The sequence below is a fragment of the Bombina bombina genome, chromosome 2 (assembly GCF_027579735.1).
Source record: "Bombina bombina isolate aBomBom1 chromosome 2, aBomBom1.pri, whole genome shotgun sequence".
Lineage (NCBI taxonomy): Eukaryota > Metazoa > Chordata > Amphibia > Anura > Bombinatoridae > Bombina > Bombina bombina.
Genome location: NC_069500.1, coordinates 495,403,875 through 495,423,554, shown reverse-complemented (window position 1 = coordinate 495,423,554; position 19,680 = coordinate 495,403,875). Strand labels below are relative to the sequence as shown.

General features: G+C 38.7%; 1 protein-coding gene across 4 annotated transcripts in view; it reads left to right on the top strand.

The window, feature by feature from the left end:
* Positions 1-19,680, top strand: part of LOC128649133 (rab5 GDP/GTP exchange factor) — a 57,071-nt gene that overhangs the window by 16,535 nt on the left and 20,856 nt on the right. For all 4 annotated transcript variants that reach the window (XM_053702221.1, XM_053702219.1, XM_053702220.1 and 1 more), the window contains 5 exons: positions 6,079-6,224; positions 6,375-6,444; positions 6,815-6,950; positions 8,348-8,439; positions 12,766-13,022. In XM_053702221.1, the coding sequence (XP_053558196.1) occupies positions 6,079-6,224; positions 6,375-6,444; positions 6,815-6,950; positions 8,348-8,439; positions 12,766-13,022 (701 nt within the window). The remainder of the gene's footprint in view (positions 1-6,078; positions 6,225-6,374; positions 6,445-6,814; positions 6,951-8,347; positions 8,440-12,765; positions 13,023-19,680) is intronic.

Sequence of the window (19,680 nt, the reverse complement as noted above, 5' to 3'; positions counted from 1 at the left end):
ACAATCAAAGAAACTCGCAGCTGATTCCAAATCGGCATGAAGGGTTTGCCCCCGATCCGGGATCAGATCAGGTGGGCAGACTTTCTTAGTTGTCTCAAGCCTGGATATGAGATGTCCCAGATACCTGGACTGTGGACATAGTATCCCAGGGTTACAGATTGGAATTCAAGACTTTTCCTCCCAGAGGCAGATTCCTTCTCTCAAGATTATCTGCAGATCAGATAAAGAGAGAGTCGTTCTTGAAATGTATACAACATCTTTCCTCCCTGGGAGTGAAAGTTCCAGTGCAGGAACAGGGTCTCGGGTTCTACTCCAACCTATTTGTGGTTCCCAAAAAAGAGGGAACTTTCCGTCCAATTCTAGACTTGAAGTGTCTAAACAAGTTTCTCAAAGTTCCATCCTCCAAGATGGAGACTATACACTCCATTCTTCCTTTAGTACAAGAGGGTCCATTCATGACAACCATAGACCTAAAGGAAGTGTATCTTCATGTTTCTATTCACAGGGACCATCACAGATTTCTGAGATTTGCCTTTCTGGACAAACATTTCCAGTTTGTGGCTCTTCCATTTGGCCCTTCCAGTTTGTGGCCCTTCCTTTTTTAAAGGTTCTGGGGGCTCTTTTGGCAGTGATCCGTTCTCATGGAATTGCTGTGGCACCTTACCTGGACGACATATTGGTTCAGGCGCCATCTTTTCAACAACCAAAATCTCACACATGGAATGTGAATCTGGAAAAAAAAAGCTTCCTTTCCCCTGCTACAAGAGTAGTGTTCTTAGGGACCATAATAGATTCTCTATTGATGAAGATTTTTCTGACAGAGGTCAGAAAAAACAATCATTTCCTCTTGCCTCTCTTCAGGTTACTGCTCACCCTTCAGTGGCTCAATGTATGGAGGTAATTGATCTGATGGTGGCTTCCATGGACATCATTCCTTTCACTTGACTCCATTTGAGATTTCTCCAGTTGTTGCATGCTCAGACAATGGAATGGTAACCATGCGGATCTATCTCAGAGAATAGAGTTGGATTAGTCGTCACGGGATTCTCTCCTGTGGTGGATTCACCGTGCACATGCTTTCGGAGACCTTCCTGGTTGATCATGACCATGGACGCCAGCCTGCTGGGCTGGGGAGCAGTCAGGAACTTGTTAAATGCTCAGGGCCTTTGGACTCAGGAGTCTGCTCTTCCCATCAACATCTTGGAGTTGAGGGTGATTTACAATGCTCTATTGGCTTGGCCTCAGTTGTCCTCAGCCCAGTTTATCAGGTTCCAGTCAGACAACATAACCTGTGTGGCTAACATCAATCACCAGGAAGGAACTCTGAGTTCCTTAGCAATGAAGGAGGTTACTCGGATTCTTCAGTGGGCAGAGACCCTCAGTTGCTGTCTATCTGTCATCCACATTCCAGGAGTAGACAACTGGGAAGCAGATTTTCTGAGCAGACAGTCTTTTCATCCCGGGGAGTGGGAACTCCATCCGGAGGTGTTTTCCAGATTAGTCATCAAATGGGGAGTGCATCCCATCAGAACGCCAAGCTTCTAAGGTAAGGTTCAAGGTCAATAGATCCGCAGGCCGTTCTGATAGATGCTTTGACGGTTCCTTGGGTTTTCAGGTTGGCATACCTGTTTTTTCCGTTTCCTCTTCTTCCACAAGTCATTGCTTGTATCAAACAGGAGAGGGCATCGGTGATTCTAATAGCCCTTGCGTGGCATCGAAGGATCTGATTTGCAGACCTAGTTGAGATGTCATATCTCCCACCTTGGAGACTACCTCTGAGGAAGGCCCTCCGTATTCAGGGTCCCTTTTCTTCATTCAAATCTCGTTTCTCTGAAGCTGACTGCGTGGTTTTTCTGAGTCGGTCATTGAGATCATGATTCAGGCTTGCAAGCCTGTTACTAGAAAGATTTACCATAAGATATGGCATAAATATCTTTATTGGTGTGAATCCAAGGGCTACTCTTGGAGTAGAATTAGAATTCCTAGAATTTTATCTTTTCTTCAGGAAGGCCTGGAGAAGGGGTTGTCTGTCAGTACAAAGAAAGGTCAGATTTCTGCTTTATCTGTTTTACTACATAAACGTTTGGTGGATGTGCCAGATGTGCAATCTTTTTGTCAGGACTTGGTCAAAATCAGGCCTGTCTTCATGTCTGTTGCTCCTCCTTGGAGCCTTAACCTAGTTCTTAAAGTTTTACAGCTGGCTCCGTTTGAGCTGTTGCATTCCATAAGACATTAAGCTATTATCTTGGAAGGTTTTGTTGCTATCTCTTCTGCTCGAAGAGTCTCGAACTATTGGCTCTGCAGTGTGATTCCCCTTATCTTATTTTTCATGCCGATAAGGCGATTCTTCGTACTAAGTTAGGTTTCCTTCCTAAGTCTGTTTCTAATAGAAATATCAATCAGGAAATTGTGGTTCCCTCTCTGTGTCCTAATCCTCCTTCTTTCAAAGAACATTTGTTACACAATTTGGATGTTGTACGTGCTCTTAAATTCTACTTACAGATGTAGAATTTTTATTTTTTTTGGTTACGAATTATAATTAGTTTGGTTTATTAGACTGCTGGACAGCAGCCTCCTGAGAAAATTACGGTTCTTTCCACAAGAGCTGTTTCCTCTTCTTGGGGTTTCAAAAGTGAAGCTCCTGTGGAACAAATTTGCAAGGCTGCAACTTGGTTTTCTTTACATGCTTTTTCCAAATTTGATACTTTTGCCTCGGCTGAGGCTTCTTTTGGGAGAAAGGTTCTTCAAGCGGTGGTGCCTTCTGTTTAGGACTGCCTGTCTTGTCCCTCCCTATTTATCCGTGTCCTCTAGCTTGGGTATTGGTTCCCAACAGTAATTACTCAAGCCGTGGACTCACCATATCTTAGGAAAGAAAAACAAAATTTATGCTTACCTGATAAATGTATTTATTTCCGAATATAGTGAGTCCACGGCCCCACACTTTATTTTAAGACGGTTCTTTTGACTATAACCTCAGACACCTCTACACCTTGTGTTACTCCTTTTTCTCCATTTCCCTTCGGTCGAATTACTGGGGATTGTGGGAAAGGGAGTGATACTTAGCAGTTTAAATGTGGTGCTCTTTGCCTCCTCCTGTTGGCCAGGAGTGATATTCCCAACAGTAATTACTCAAGTCGTGGATTCACCATATCCGGAAATAAATAAATTTATCAGGTAAGCATAAATTTAGTTTTTATTGGCTGGACATATCTAGGAGGAGGAAGGGGTGGTGTCCTACTACAGCCTTTTATGGTAAATGAGGGGAGTGGATAATTATGTCCACGCCCCTCTGGAGATGGGGTCTCACTGGTAAGTATTACCCAGTGTATGGGCCAAGATATAGAAATGACTTATTTGTTTGTTAATTTCTAATTTTCTTTTTCAACACTTTTGAAGCCCTGAGTCCAAACGTATCACATAATCACTGTGCTTTCTAAAATAAACTTTCTTGGAAGGATACAAATCTCTGCACTATAGGTATTGGCTGTATTTATGGAGGAAATATTGCACAACCCTTGCAATAGTTTGATAGGGATATGGTAGATAAACCCATTTTTCCATATAGTTGGGAATTTGAAATGCTTGATATTGATGAACCTTTATCACATGAGTACAATGTTAATTATATTAAATAAATCAGAGTTTAGAAGTTCAGATTTGACAGAATGATTTGAAACTGAAGCAGATGTTATAGATGAATTTGCTGTTTATGATGCTATTAATGCAAAGTATTTGTAATTGTTTTCTAAAGCAGGGATGGTGAACTGATGACCCATGGGCTACCTGTGGCTCTCTGTACTAGTTTTTGTGGTCCCTGTGAAAAAGCAAGAATAAGAATGTGTGTAGTCCACATTCTGGGGACTTCTTGTGGGTGAGCAAACAAGGTGGCTACAATTCAAAAGAGCCATCTGGAGGGAAGAACAGCAGATAGCGTGTACCCACTGCAACCATACCTAAATCTAGTTCTTTGCCACTACACATTTTTGCTGTCATTAAGGTATTCTAATAGAAGGGACTTAACAGACCATTAAAAACAGCAGAATTGCATTATCAATAAAAGCATAATAAAGAGACACTACAATAGCAATTACTCTGATTTTTAAATAAACAGTAGTTTTTGACAGGAGAATACATCACTATATAACCACACATAAACAAACACTCAACATGACCCGCTTGCTAACTAACCTGGAGAAACTATATGTATCAAACCTGCCTGTAAAACACACGCTCTCACATACACAAATTATATACTCACCCTCCACCTGGTAACCTACCACACTCGGTTAAGGCATGGGAAAGGGAACTGGGGATAGTGATAACCCCCCCAAACTGCAGTAAATATATTTATCAATTCAAAATCAGCCTCATGCTCTTCTTCAATACTAGAGATAAATTTTAAAATACTACATAACATAAGAGGTTTCACAAACTGTTTCCTAGAACTAGTAATAGGTGCTGGAGATGCGGGCACATAGGTAGCGGTATGGGTCATATGTGGTGGTGTTCTCAGATCAACAAATTCTGGAGCGATATAGTTAAAGAAATTGGAGATACTCTCCAGACAAAACTTTCCCTAGATCCCGCGATATGGCTACTCAACAAATCCATTAAACTCCCTCATAAACACCATAAGCCTCTCTTAAAAATGACAAATAGTACAAAAGTCCTCATAGCTTAAAACTATAATTTAGGAGTCTCAAATCAAGAGATGTGGAGACACAAAGTAACAAACCTAATAGCTTGAAGAATATAGCTCCTACAAAACTGTCAACAGGGAACCCTTTATTGAACTACAGAGCACTTAAAAGACCTCACCAACAACACTCCCCAAAATATTTAGAACATACTTAGTGTATTTAACCCCACTAGATTCCCCTACACCAGAATGAAACATAAAAGAAAGACAATAAGAGAAGAGCATACCGGAAACACAAACCCCTTCTATACAAAATACTAACAATCACACTATAAGGGTATAAGAACTGTTCCACAAAAATTGTACTGTTATCCTTGTACCCATGGGCAGCGCTGCGGAATCTGTTGGCGATTTATAAATAAAGAATAATAATAAAATAACAGAGGACAACTGTTAATGTTTGTGTATGCACAAAATGTAAAACTAAGAATTCTTGTTAAACGATAATTTTTGTTAACAACTTTACTCGCAATGTAGATTGTAACACTGTTTTGATGAAATGTAACATACTTGGATTCTTAATAAAGAGAAATTTGAAAAAACAAAAATCCCCCAGTAGTTTTTGTTTTTATTTTTCTGAAAAATTTCACTATTTGCCATCTCCCTGTACCATCAGCCAATCAGACTTGTATACACTGTGAACTCTTACACATGCTTAATAGGAGCTGGTGCCTCAGAAAGCATGCATTTAAAAGACTGTGTACAATCTGATAATTAAAGTAAACCAGAAAGTATCAACTCCTATCTGAATCATGCAAGTTTTATTTCGACTTTAGTGTCACTTTAAGGATATTATTCCTAGATTTATTAAACATAAAAAGGTTGGTGAAGTATTTTGATTACAACCTTAACCATACTTAAACTACAGAAAAGAAGCTTACCAGTGAGAGAAACATGGCAGGATAAGCAACAGCCATGTGATAAAAGGAGGAGGTTGAATGCATCACTACCTTGCAGGGGTTTAATAGTGAATGTGTGCAAGGGTGGGGACCAAGCCTAAAATGAAGCCCTAACCCTTGTAGTATCAACCCTAAACTTTAAAAGGTGCGTATTAATTGCTGAGAACATAGACCAAATAGTACAACAAATCTTAATGGCCACTCTTTTTATCCTTTCCTGGAAACAGAATGAAGACAAAAAATCACTGTAGTAATAAAGTGTTGTCATAAGAATATTAGAGAGAGAGTTAAGAAGAGTCAGTTATTATAAAGCATACTGGAGAATTTATGTATTAACTGGATTCTGGTACTTCAGTTGCCATGAATATGAAAAATAAAGAGTTGTGTCTTTTGTTCTTTGTCAAACTTGAAGGTAAAGCTGTTAAATGTGGGTAGGAGGTTTAACTACTGCTTACAAGCTGTTTCTTGTTTACACCACAGACTCTGCATTTCACATCCCCCTCAGGTGCCTCCATTCCCTTGCCCAAGGAGACTTTTCCGATTTCCTCAAAATTGTTCATCGGCCTGACTCTCAACAGCTGCTGTCAGTCTGCACTAATTTCATTCAGAGTCTGCAGGATTCAGAGGTAAGAACTTTTAAAATAGAACCATATTCAGGGTTAGAAAGGGAATATTTTGTTTTCACTGGGGAAGTCCTGTTGTGAATGTTAAAATAGGCAAGTAAGTCACTGCACAGCTTGATCCTGTTGTAACAAAATGCTGTAAATATCTTATAGAATCTAACCTTGGACAATAAAGGAGAGCAAGTCCAGATGTTCTACCACAAGATTGCAGACAACTTTTCAGGTAGTGGAATGGTGTGGACATGAGCTACCATCTAGCAAAGATTTAAAGCTTATATTCAACCTAAAATAATTAAAAAAAATAGTTATGAAAGTGCTAACTTATTTCATTGTTCTACCTCTTCTAGTATAACAATTTATATGCTCTTCAAAAACAGTGCCAGTGTACTTACCCAAATTTATTCTACAACATCACCTATTCATACAGACACCCCCTCTGTTTGGAATGCTAGATGTTGGCCTGATAGTTCTGATTTAAATCACAAGATTCAGCTATCTTTAAGAAAACATCCAACAGATTTTTTTTTTATTTCATACCAGATGTTTAATTTTTCAGCAGTAAATAAATATCACAACCTTTTTCTTGATGCCAGATGATATGGCTGAGGAAAGGGATCGGCTGCTTGATAACATTGAGAAGCTAGTCATGACACGGTTGTATAGGTCTGTGTTCTGCCCAGACGGCTCACAAGATGAACAAAAGGACTTGTTCCTTCAAAAGCGGATCAGGTGAGTGAAATTAATTTGCAGATAGTGCCTCCTTTTTTGTAAAAAATAGGAACAAATAAAAGTGATGGTAAACTCTCCCCTTTTTAAAATCAGATCCAGAATGTTAGTTATATTTTATATGGAGTTAAATTCATCAGATGTAATTAAGATGTTCTATAACTGGCTTTTTAATATAGATATGATTTTCAAATACCCCGTGCTCCATCACCCATTTGAAAAGTCATTTTTTTCCGTGAGATAAAGGTTTGATTTGTTGTCCAATCAGAACTCTAGCTACAACCAAAGTGCCAAATGGGGAGACCGCTGATTGAAGAACAATTCAAACCCGTTGGCTCACAGAAAAAATGACTTTGGAAGTGGACGATGGAATGCGGGATATTTGCATATCATATATATATATATATATATATATATATAAGTAAGTTATAGTACATCTTCGTTACAACTGATGAATGAAACTCCATCTAAAATATCACCAACATTCTGGATCTGATTTTAAAAAGGGGAGAGTTTACCATCAGTTTAAGCAGATTGTTCTGTGAGGCTAGAAGCATAGGTAAGTGTAACAGCACAAGAGTTGTTGTTTTTCCTGCCTTTTCATAATCTGAACAGCAAGTGTACATCTTCACCCTCACTTAGGCCCTGATGTTCAAAACAATGACAGACTGACGAGAAACTGCCTAACTGGCATCGCAGTCCGTCAGTCTGTCGAGATTTTCAAAGAAAAGTGGCGTTATTTAAAGTGGCCCTATATGGTGCAGACAGTGCGCTCACTGAAATTAAAAATAATTTGTGTAGCTATACTCCAAATATTGTCGGCGGGACCCAAGTTTTACTATACAGAGAGAGAGAAGAGATATTTCTCTCCACACCTTTAAGATATAATAAATGTTTGGAAATAGAGAGCTAAGTCATGTGAATCTATTGATATCTACAGACACCAGCTCTGACAGAGGACAAGAGATTGCAGTCCCATATGGATAAGTGTGTGTGTATATTTGTGTGTGTATGTGTGTATATATATATATATATTTATATTTATTTATTTATTAAATTTGTATTTCTCAACGCCAAGCTCACATACATCAAGGGAAAGAGTCTCTAAATCAGGCTGTATCTCTTCCTAAAGTGTGATAAGGATGCAAAATATAATTTGATGATTTTGCCTTGAAACAATTCTAGTACCTACTAGAAAGTGGAAATTTACTCTTCCCTTTTTGAAGGTATGACTCCCATTTCAAATTGTTTCCAAATAATGTGTATGGCCTTATTATTTTTCTACCAGGTATTACTTAAGCACAATAAATGTTATCCTGTTTTTATTGTTTTGTGTTTTTTTTGTTAAAAAAGAGCCTTATAGATCTACAAACCATATTTTTGTTTTGTTTGTTCTTTAGGTCTCTGCATTGGGTCACTCCTAAGATGATTCAGCTCCCTGTAGATGAAGAACATCAAGAAGTTAAAGACTGTTTATTTTTAGCTAGTACTGGTAAGTTTTTTTCTTAGTCAGTGCGTGCCAATGACCTACCCAGCACTAGGGATATAAAAAAAAAATCCAGCTTGTTGAATGTATCACACAGAGATAATTATTTTGACAGAACTAGGTTCTTTAAATAATCCTTACCGAAAAGTGGATAGATCAGTTAGCAGTACATTCAAATGTTATGGCCCACAGACATTTTACCAAAGCACATCCTAAGACTCAATACTTAGTGACAGCAGTTAGAATGCAGACAGTTAACGCACACAACCTAATCTCTGTGTTCATTTTCCCTTAAAGTCCTTTATAAATAAGAACTTAAAGGGGCATTATACACCAAAAATATTATAGACTATTTAAATAAAGCATAAGGTGTAGATACTATTTGCAATTGACACCACACATTACCTATTTTGTAGCTAACACTCCTAAAAATGGGATAACCCCACGCAGCGCGTTTCACTGAATATGTATACTTAAAGGGACAGTATACACTCATTTTCATATAACTGCATGTAATAGACACTACTATAAAGAATAAGATGCACAGATACGGATATAAAAATCCAGTATAAAACTGTTTAAAAACTTACTTAGAAGCTCTCAGTTTAGCTCTGTTGAAAAGTTAGCTGGAAAGCCCACTGCAAGTGGGAAATAAGACACTCCCCCCTCCCCCTTCTTTTGCATATGAAAAGACCCTTTACACAAACAGGAGCAAGCTGGAGAAGGTAGCCGACGGTATTCTCATAAAACTTCGGGGCTTGGTTAGGAGTCTGAAAATCAGAGCAATGTTATTTAAAAATAAACAAAACTATACATTTTAAAAAAAAAACTTTATGGGCTATATAAATAGATCTACAAAACATTTATGCAAAGAAAAAATGAGTGTATAATGTCCCTTTAAGTACTATACTTTTAATCACTGAGGTATTGTTTTCTCCTCACTCCCTAACTGCCTACAGCTAGGAAGTCACTAGCTGACATGTCTGGCTCACTAAAGCTGCACTAAGTTATATGAGGTCTGCTGAGAAACTGTTTTATTTGTAAAGGATCATATTTCACTGAGAAGTGTGTGAGAAGCTTAGCTCCCTGTGTGTAATCACCGGTGCAGCAGAGAAGGCATAGCTGTCTGATTTTAGGCAAATTAGCTTCTACACACAGGGAGCTAAACTAGGCAGTTAGGGAGGAAAAAACAATAGCTCACTGATTAGAGTATAGTACGTAGGTATACATATTCAGTGAACCACCTTGCATGGTTTATCCCATTTTTAGGAGAGTTAGCTGCAAAATAGGTAATGCATGTTAATTGCAATTTTTATCTACACCTAATGCTTTATTTTAATAGCCTATAATAATGTTGGTGTATAATGCCCCTTTAAATAGACATTAGCTCCTTCAGTGTTGAGTGATCATTTCACTCAATAAAAATATTAGATATAGTTTAATCTAACTTAAATGTAAAGCAATTTCAAAGTGTGACTTCACCTATCTCATGCCAGCTTCTACCCCTGTTCAAACGTGCACCAAACATAATTTCACAAAATGTCATCTTTTTACACTCAGTTCTCCCTTTTCTTTGGATATTAAATAGGGTTAACTTTTTCTACGAGGTAATCAGTATTGCTCTTGAGCTATCTTAAAAGCTATAAGGAATACAAATGTTATTTGAATGGATTCTCTTGCTTCAAATGATGAATCTTATTATGTATTTCTGTTATGAGAAGGGTAGTAAGGGGCTCTTTAAAGCTGCAGGATATTCCAAAATAGGACCAATACTGTGAGATATTTGTCAGTTGAACAATCATCTGATAACTGGATGGACACAGGATTGTGGGACTGAGGGGCCTAATGTTGCTGTATGTTTGGCTGGGAGAGGATCTCTATAACCCTGTATTTTGTTCCATATGGTTCGCCATGATGCCCCCTGGGCATGTGTCCTATCCTTTAAAAGGGATACAGGTTTTTTTAGAGCCCAGAGCATGCAAAAAGTAATGTAGTAGACAGATGACTACCTTATGCAATTAATTACCAATTACAGGGACATGAGATCTATGACTGGCAAGAGGGGGCCCTCTCTTTCCAAAACAAGATTTTATGCCCCTCTGTGTGATTTATGGGGGAGGTAGCAGTTTTAAAAAAGCAACCCCACTTCCTTAAAATAAACCCTTGCCAAGTAAGTGAATAACTAACCACAAGAATTTTAGAACATTCTTTTGCAATATCTGCACCCATAATTTATATGGAATACAAAATAGTTTGCTACATCTAGCAAGACAGGAAGAATAAAGTGTGCTTTTGAAGCACTTAAGTTGCCATCCCTGTGGGAGTCTTAAAGATCAGAGGAAGGTTTGTATTTAAGCCTTTATGTACAAGCCAAAGGCCTGGCCTAATATACTAGGACATGAGGTGTGATACTGGACTGAATACACGAAACACTGTTAAATTATCCATGGTTGAAATCTCATTCCCTGAAATTTCGGATGTTTTTGGAGCCTGGGGAACTTCCTGGCAATATATGAAGCTTTCCATAGGTGATGCTGATGGTCCTTGAGGCAGATCCTTTATTGCCTGAGATATAACTTGAGAAACAATGCAACTAACAACCAAATATAGCTTAAACGGTGCAAGCCAAGTCATTTGTAGGTGTAACTAAAGAGGGGGGCATCTATGAGAGAAAGAAGAGGCCACTGAAGCGAGGGAGAAAAAAAAGTGAGCCACCAGAATTGTTTGGCCTTATTGTATGGCAAGCACCAACATCCTAATGTACTGAAGGCAACCCCAGGGAAAAAACACTACTTGCATAGCCAGCTCAGAGTATTTGAGTAGAAATTCAGTAACAGCATCCATTGGACTTCTCTGTGACACCTATTCTTTTATTCTAGAGCAAGGATACACTGTCATTTGGGTAATAGGGATAAGTAAAATTATTGCCACAGACCATTTCTGATAGCAGTTATGCATGTCATGATAATACCCAGCTGGCAAGCCTGACAACATTCAGGTGGTATAATAGAGAAGGGTCTTATTCTCCTTTTGTGGTTAGTATGTATTTATAGGTAAAGAGGTGGAGCCCTGAGAAGTTTCCACCTAGGTCTAAGAGGAAGTAAGCTTAGTGTTCTATCTTAAAAAAAAACCTTAAAGGGACATTAAACCCAAAATATTTCTTTCATTATTTCAGATAGAGTATACAATTTAAAAAAAAAGTTTCCAATTTACTTCTATTATCAAATTTTCTTCCTTCTCATGATATTCTTTGTTGAAGAGATGCCCAGGTAGGTAGCGATGGAACAATTTGGAAATTGAATGGAGGTGGGCAAATCAAACGGACTATGGACCGATCAGATTATACATAGTAAAAAAGCGTTACTGCATTATCTGATTGGTCCGTGAAGTCAGTGACTGTACAACCAATAGGGTCCAGTTTGCCGCTAGTGCCTTGTCTGATGAGTGAAGAGTAGGGCCGTGTGCGCATGCGCGGCATTGCCCATAGAATTCCTCGATCCGTTGCTCTCAAATAAGTCGCCTTAAACAGCTGTTTGGAGGCGGTTGGGCCTCTTGCGCATGCACAGTAAGCGCCACACCCCTCCAACAGCTGATTACACGTCACCTAAAGTGACGTGGTGCACACATTCCTATGGTAAACAAATTATTTTAGAACCCCGGTGACACCACATTTGGTGTCACTGGCTCATTATGGACATTATCAGGGGACCAAACCTTGTTTATGGTGTTTATTGCTCTATGCAATTGCTGACTGTGATAGCTTTAAAGGGACAGTAAACATGAGATTTTAATATAAAATATTTAGTTCTGGAATCTGTGGGGTAAAACAACTTTGCAATATACTTTCATTATTTATTTTGCCTACTTTTCATGTAATTTAGCTTTGAAAATGGTGGCTTTTTTTTAATTCTCAAGCCTGGAAAAGCACCCGACTTATCAATGCTAAACCTGCTACTTATCTTTCTCTAACAGGCTTTAAAGATAACTGCAAAACAACGCATTAAATATTAGCACTATGACTGTAGCTAGTCTTGTTGTCTACAGACTAAAGCCTGGATTTGCTCCTCAGAATAAAGCAAATGGTGGGTGAAGTTTAGCTACTAAAAACAAGCACAGCGAACAAGATGTTAATTTGTTTTGAATATGTTTAGACTTGGCTGGTATGTAATTCTATAGCAAGACAACAGAAAAAGGAGAATCCTTTGCAATGTGAATTGTTACCTGAAAACAGTAGCATTTTATTTGATTGTGTTTTGACCTATTATTCTTGCTGTCTAATATGTACTCTGTGATCCACCAAAAAGTGTTAAAGGATTTTTACTTTATTTCTAGCACTTATAGAGATGGATTCCAAGAGAGCTCCCCAAGACAAGCTGAACTGTATTTCAAAAGCAAGTCACTACCTCTTTAAAGCTGTTCAAAGCTACAAACAGGAACCAGCAACAGCAGATGACTTCCTCTCCTGTCTGATATTCACCATGTTTAAAACCAATCCACCCCGGCTTGCTTCTAATCTGCAGTACATCTCAAGGTTCTGCAATCCTACAAGGCTTGTGACTGGGAAGGGTGGCTACTGCTTCACCAACCTTGTGAGTACCAGGGATAATCACAGTTGTGAACTGCCATAGGGTAAATTAAAGGGACAGTCTACTCCAGAATTTTTATTGTTTAAAAAAATAGATAATCCCTTTCATACCCATTCCCTAATTTTGCATAACCAACACTGTTATATTAACCCCTTAACGACCAGCGCCATACCCTGTACGACGCTGGTTGTTAATGGGACAGTCTAGTCAAAATTTTTAAACTTTCATTATTCAGATAGGGCATGTAATTTTAATCAACTTTCCAATTTACTTTTATCATCAAATTTGCTTTGTTCTCTTGGTATTCTTAGTTAAAAATAAACCTAGGTAATCTCATATGCTAATTTCTAAGCCCTTGAGGGCTGCCTCTTATCACATGCTTTTAAAATTGCTTTTAACAACAAGAGACTGATAAGTTCACGTAGGCCATATAGATAACACTGTGTTATTTAAGATTTAGCACAAGACAATGCTAAATGCAACTCAATAGATTTTATATAGTCACAGTCATGTGATCAGGGGGCTGTCAGAAGGTTCTTAGATACAAGGTAATCACAGAGGTAAAAAGTATATTAATATAACTGTGTTGGATATGCAAAACTGGGGAATGGGTAATAAAGGGATTATGTATCTTTTTAAAACAATAACAATTCTATTGTAGACTGTCCCTTTAAGCCCTTAAGGACCAACGTTGTACTCTGTACAACGCTGCTGTCCTGGGCCTCTCTCTGCCTCAATATCGCTACTTTTAGCGAGTGGGGCAGTGCAGAAATAGAGTTGCATCGGGCAGTGGTGGTGCCGATCGTTGGTGGGTGGGAGTGTTAAGAGGGAGGCCGGTGGGCGGCCCATCGCTGGAAGAGGGGCGGGACAACTACGCTACGGGGAAAAAAAAACTCAAAGCGGCAGGAATGGGGGAGGAGGGAGAGGGGGATCATACTGAAGAGGTGGGATAAGAGGGTGGGAAATCGATCTGGGAGGGGGGTAAATGAAGTGGGGGGCAGCTACACTACAGAAATATTTTTTTTTTAAATTTTATTTCATAAATTTGGGAAAACTGGGTATTGGCAGACAGCTGCCAGTACCTAAGATGGCAGTAATTAGTTAGAGGGGGGAGGGTTAGAGAGCTTTTTGGGAGGGATCAGGGAGGTGGGAAGGGAAGGAGATAATCCTACACTGAAGAACATAATTATAATAAATAAAAAATAAAAAAGTTTAATACTGCATACTGACAGACTGTCTGCCAGTACTTAAAGGGACAGTCTAGTCAAAATTAAGCTTTCAAGATTCAAATAGGGAATGCAATTTTAAACAACTTTTCAATTTACTTCCATCAAATTTGCTTTGTTCTCTTGGTATTCTTTGTTGAAAATTAAACCTAGGTATGCTCATATGCTAATTTTTAAAACCTTGATGGCTGCCCCTTATTTCAATGCATTTGGCAGTTTTACACAGAGGGCGTAAGTTCATGTTTGCCATACAGATAACATTGTGACTATGCCCGTTGATTTACAAGTGAGAGGGCACTGATTGGCTAAATACATGTCTATCAAAAGAACTTAAATAAGAGGGCAGTCTGCAAAGGCTTAAATACAAGGTAATCACAGAGGTAAAATGTATATTAATATAACAGTGTTTGTTATGCAAAACAGGGGAATGGGTAATAAAGGGATTCTCTATCTTTTTAAACAACAACAATTCTGGATTCAACTTTCCCTTTAAGATGGTGGTAACCATTGGGGGGTGGAGGAGGGAAGAGAGATGTTTGAGAGGGGTCGGAGGGAGAAGTGTCAGATGGAGACTGTTCTCTACACTAAAGCTACAATTAACCTTACAGTCTGCCTAATTAACCCCTTCATTACAGGGAATACTATGTGTGGTGCACAGCTGCAATTGGTGACCTTCTAATTGCCAAAAAGCTATGGCAAAGCCATATATGTTTGCTATTTCTGAACAAAAGGGGTCCCAGAGAAGCTTTTACAACCATTTGTGCCATGATTTGTAAATACTTTTAGTGAGAAACCAAGTTTGTGATAAAGTGGACAATTTCTTTCATGTAATTGGCAAGAGTCCATGAGCTAGTGACATATGGGATATACAATCCTACCAGGAGGGGCAAAGTTTCCCAAACCTCAAAATGCCTATAAATACACCCCTCACCACACCCACAATTCAGTTTTACAAACTTTGCCTCCTATGGAGGTGGTGAAGTAAGTTTGTGCTAAGATTTCTACGTTGATATGCGCTTCTCAGCATTGTTGAAGCCCGATTCCTCTCAGAATACAGCGAATGTCAGAGGGACGTGAAGGGAGTATCACTTATTGAATACGATGGTTTCCCTAACGGGGGTCTATTTCATAGATTCTCTGTTATCGGTCGTAGAGATTCATCTCCTACCTCCCTTTTCAGATCGACGATATACTCTCAATTTACCATTACCTCTACTAATAACTGTTTTAGTACTGGTTTGGCTATCTGCTATATGTGGATGGGTGTCTTTTGGTAAGTATGTTTTTATTTTCTTAAGACACACCTCAGCTATGGTTTGGTACTTTATGCATTTATATAAAGTTCTAAATATATGTATTGTACTTATATTTGCCATGAGTCAGGTTCATGTATTTCCTTCTGCAGACTGTCAGTTTCATATTTGGGGAATATAAACATCTTTTAAATATGAAATTTATTTCTTACCTGGGGTTTAGTCTTTTTCTCAATTGACTACTTCTTACAAATTGCAGGCGGTATTAGACCCGCGGGTGCGACAAATGCTAAACATTATTGCGTCATTTTTGGCGTTAAAAAGTAATTCTATGACACAAGTTCGTCACTTCCGGCGTCATACTTGACGCCGAGACCTTTCACACTGTTGCGTCATTAGTGACGCGAGTGTGTCATTTACGTTTTTTTTTTATTATTTCAATACCCCATTGATGTTTGCCTCTTGCTTTTTTCTATCAGAGGGCTATGCTATTTGCATTTTTTTCCCATTCCTGAAACTGTCATATAAGGAAATAGATAATTTTGTTTTATATGTTGTTTTTTTATCTTACATTTTGCAAGATGTCTCAACATGATCCTGCCTCAGAAGCTTCTACTGGAACATTGCTGCCTGACATCAGTTCAACCAAAGCTAAGTGCATTTGTTGTAAAATTGTAGAAATTATCTCGCCGAATGTCATTTGTAATAGTTATCATGATAAACTTTTACATGCAGATAGTGTATCCATTAGTAATAGTACATTGCAGGTTGCAGTTCCTTCAACTTCTAATGTGCATGATATACCTGTAAATTTTAAAGAATTTGTTTCTGATTCTATTCTGAAGGCTTTGTCTGCATTTCCACCTTCAAATAAACGTAAAAGGTCTTTTAAAACTTCTCATTTAGTTGATGAAATTTCAAATGACCAACAACATAATTTATCCTCTTCTGATGAGGATCTATCTGATTCAGAAGATCCTTCCTCAGACATTGACACTAACAAATCTACTTATTTATTTAAAATTGAGTATATGCGTTCTTTATTAAAAGAAGTGTTAATTACTTTGGATATTGAGGTAACCAGTCCTTTTGACGTTCAGTCTAATAAACGTTTAAATGCTGTTTTTAAATCTCCTGTGGTTTTTCCAGGGGTTTTTCCTATTCCTGAGGCTATTTCTGATATGATTTCTAAAGGAATGGAATAAGCCAGGTACTTCTTTTATTCCTTCTTCAAGGTTTAAAAAAAATTGTATCCTTTACCAGCAAAATCTATAGAGTTTTGGGAAAAGATCCCCTAAGTTGATGGAGCTATTTCTACTCTTTCTAAACGTACCACTATTCCTATGGAAGATAGTACTTCCTTTAAGGATCCTTTAGATAGGAAGCTTGAATCTTATCTAAGGAAGGCCTATTTATATTCAGGTCATCTTCTTAGACCTGCAATTTCTTTGGCTGATGTTGCGGCTGCATCAACTTTCTGGTTGGAGAATTTAGCGCAACAGGAATTGGATTCTGACTTATCTAGCATTATTCGCTTACTGCAAAATGCTAATCATTTTATTTATGATGCTATTTTTGATATTCTCAAAATTGATGTTAGATCCATGTCTTTAGCTATTTTAGCTAGAAGAGCTTTGTGGCTTAAATCCTGGAATGCTGATATGACATCTAATTCTAGATTACTATCTCTTTCTTTCCAAGGTAATAATTTATTTGGGTCCCAGTTGGATTCTATTATTTCAACTGTTACTGGGGGAAAGGGAGTTTTTCTGCCTCAGGATAAAAAAACCTAAGGGTAAATCTAAGGCTTCTAACTGTTTTTGTTCCTTTCATCAGAATAAGGAACAAAAAATGCAATCCTTTCCACAAGGAATCTGCCTCCAATTGGAAGCCTTCCTCAAATTGGAATAAATCCAAGCCTTTTAGGAAACCAAAGTCAGACCCTAAGTCCATATGAAGGTGCGGCCTTCATTCCAGCTCAGCTGGTAGGGGGCAGATTAAGGTTTTTTTAAGGATATTTGGATAAAATCTGTTCAAAATCAATGGATTCAGAGCATTGTCTCTCAAGGGTATCGAATAGGATTCAGAGTAAGACCTCCTGAGAGAAGATTTTTTCTCTCACGTATCCCAGTAAATCCAGTAAAAGCTCAGGCTTTCCTGAAGTGTGTTTCAGACCTGGAGTCTTCAGGGGGTAATCATGCCAGTTCCTCTTCTGGAACAAGGTTTGGGGTTTTATTCAAATCTATTCATTGTCCCAAAGAAGGAAAATTTATTCAGACCAGTTCTGGATCTGAAAATTTTGAATCGTTATGTAAGAGTACCAACTTTCAAGATGGTGACTATAAGGACTATTCTGCCTTTTGTTCAGCAAGGACATTATATGTCCACAATAGACTTGCAGGATGCATACCTTCATATTCCGATTCATCCAGAACATTATCAGTTTCTGAGATTCTTTTTTCTAGACAAGCATTACCAATTTGTTGCTCTTCCATTTGGCCTAGCAACAGCTCCAAGAATCTTTTCAAAGTTTCTGGGTGCCCTACTCTCTGTAATCAGAGAACAGGGTATTGCGGTGTTTCCTTATTTGGACGATATCTTGGTACTAACTCAGTCTTTTTACGTTCTGCAGAATCTCACACGAATCAACTAGTGTTGTTTCTTCGGAAACATGGTTGGAGGATCAATTTACCACAGAGTTTCTTGATTCCTCAGACAAGGGTCACCTTTTTAGGCTTCCAGATAGATTCAGTGTCCATGACTTTGTCTCTAACAGACAAGAGACGTTTAAAATTGATTGCAGCCTGCCGGCACCTTCAGTCTCAGTCATTCCCTTCAGTGGCTATGTGCATGGAAGTTTTAGGTCTCATGACTGCAGCATCGGACGCGATCCCCTTTGCTCGTTTTCACATGAGACCTCTTCAGCTTTGTATGCTGAATCAATGGTGCAGGGATTATACAAAGATATCACAATTAATATCCTTAAATCCCAATGTACGACACTCTCTGACATAGTGGATAGATCACCATCGTTTAGTTCAAGGGTCTTCTTTTGTTCGGCCAACCTGGACTGTGATCACAACAGATGTGAGTCTCTTAGGTTGGGGAGCTGTTTGGGGATCTCTGACAGCACAAGGGGTTTGGAAATCTCAAGAGGCGAGATCACCAATAAATATTTTAGAACTCCGTGCAATTCTCAGAGCTCTTCAGTTTTGGCCTCTGTTAAAGCGAGAACCGTTCATCAGGGTGGGACTCACAATCCCCAAGCTATGAAAGAAGTATCTCGAATACTTGGCGGAATCCAGCTCCTGTCTAATCTCTGCGGTGCATATCCCAGGTGTAGACAATTGGGAAGCGGATTATCTCAGCCGCCAGACTTTACATCCAGGGGAGTGGTCTCTCCATCCAGATGTGTTTTCTCAGATTGTTCAGATGTGGGGTCTTCCAGAGATAGATCTCATGGCCTCTCATCTAAACAAGAAACTTCCCAGATACCTGTCCAGGTCTAGGGATGTTCAGGCGGAAGCAGTGGATACACTGACACTTCCTTGGTGTTATCATCCTGCTTACATCTTCCCGCCTCTAGTTCTCCTTCCAAGAGTGATCTCCAAAATCATCATGGAACAGTCTTGTGTTGCTGGTGGCTCCAGCATGACCACACAGGTTTTGGTATGCGGATCTGGTTTGGATGTACAGTTGCCCGCCTTGGCCACTTTCGTTACGGCCGGACCTACTATCTCAAGGTCCGTTTTTCCATCAGGATCTCAAATCATTAAATTTGAAGGTATGGAAATTGAATGCTTAGTTCTAAGTCATAGAGGTTTCTCTGAATCAGTGATTAATACTATCTTACAAGCTCGTAAATCTGTCTCTAGAAAGATTTATTATAGAGTTTGGAAGACTTACATTTCATGGTGTCCTTCTCATAAATTCTCCTGGCATTCTTTTAGAATTCCTAGAATTTTACAGTTCCTTCAGGATGGTTTGGATAAGGGTTTGTCTGCAAGTTCCTTGAAAGGTCAAATCTCCGCCCTTTCTGTTTTATTTCACAGAAAGATTGCTATACTTCCTGATATTCACTGTTTTGTACAGGCTTTAGTTCGTTTTAAGCCTGTCATTAATTCAATTTCTCCTCCTTGGAGTCTTAATTTGGTTCTGAAGGCTTTACAGGCTCCTCCATTT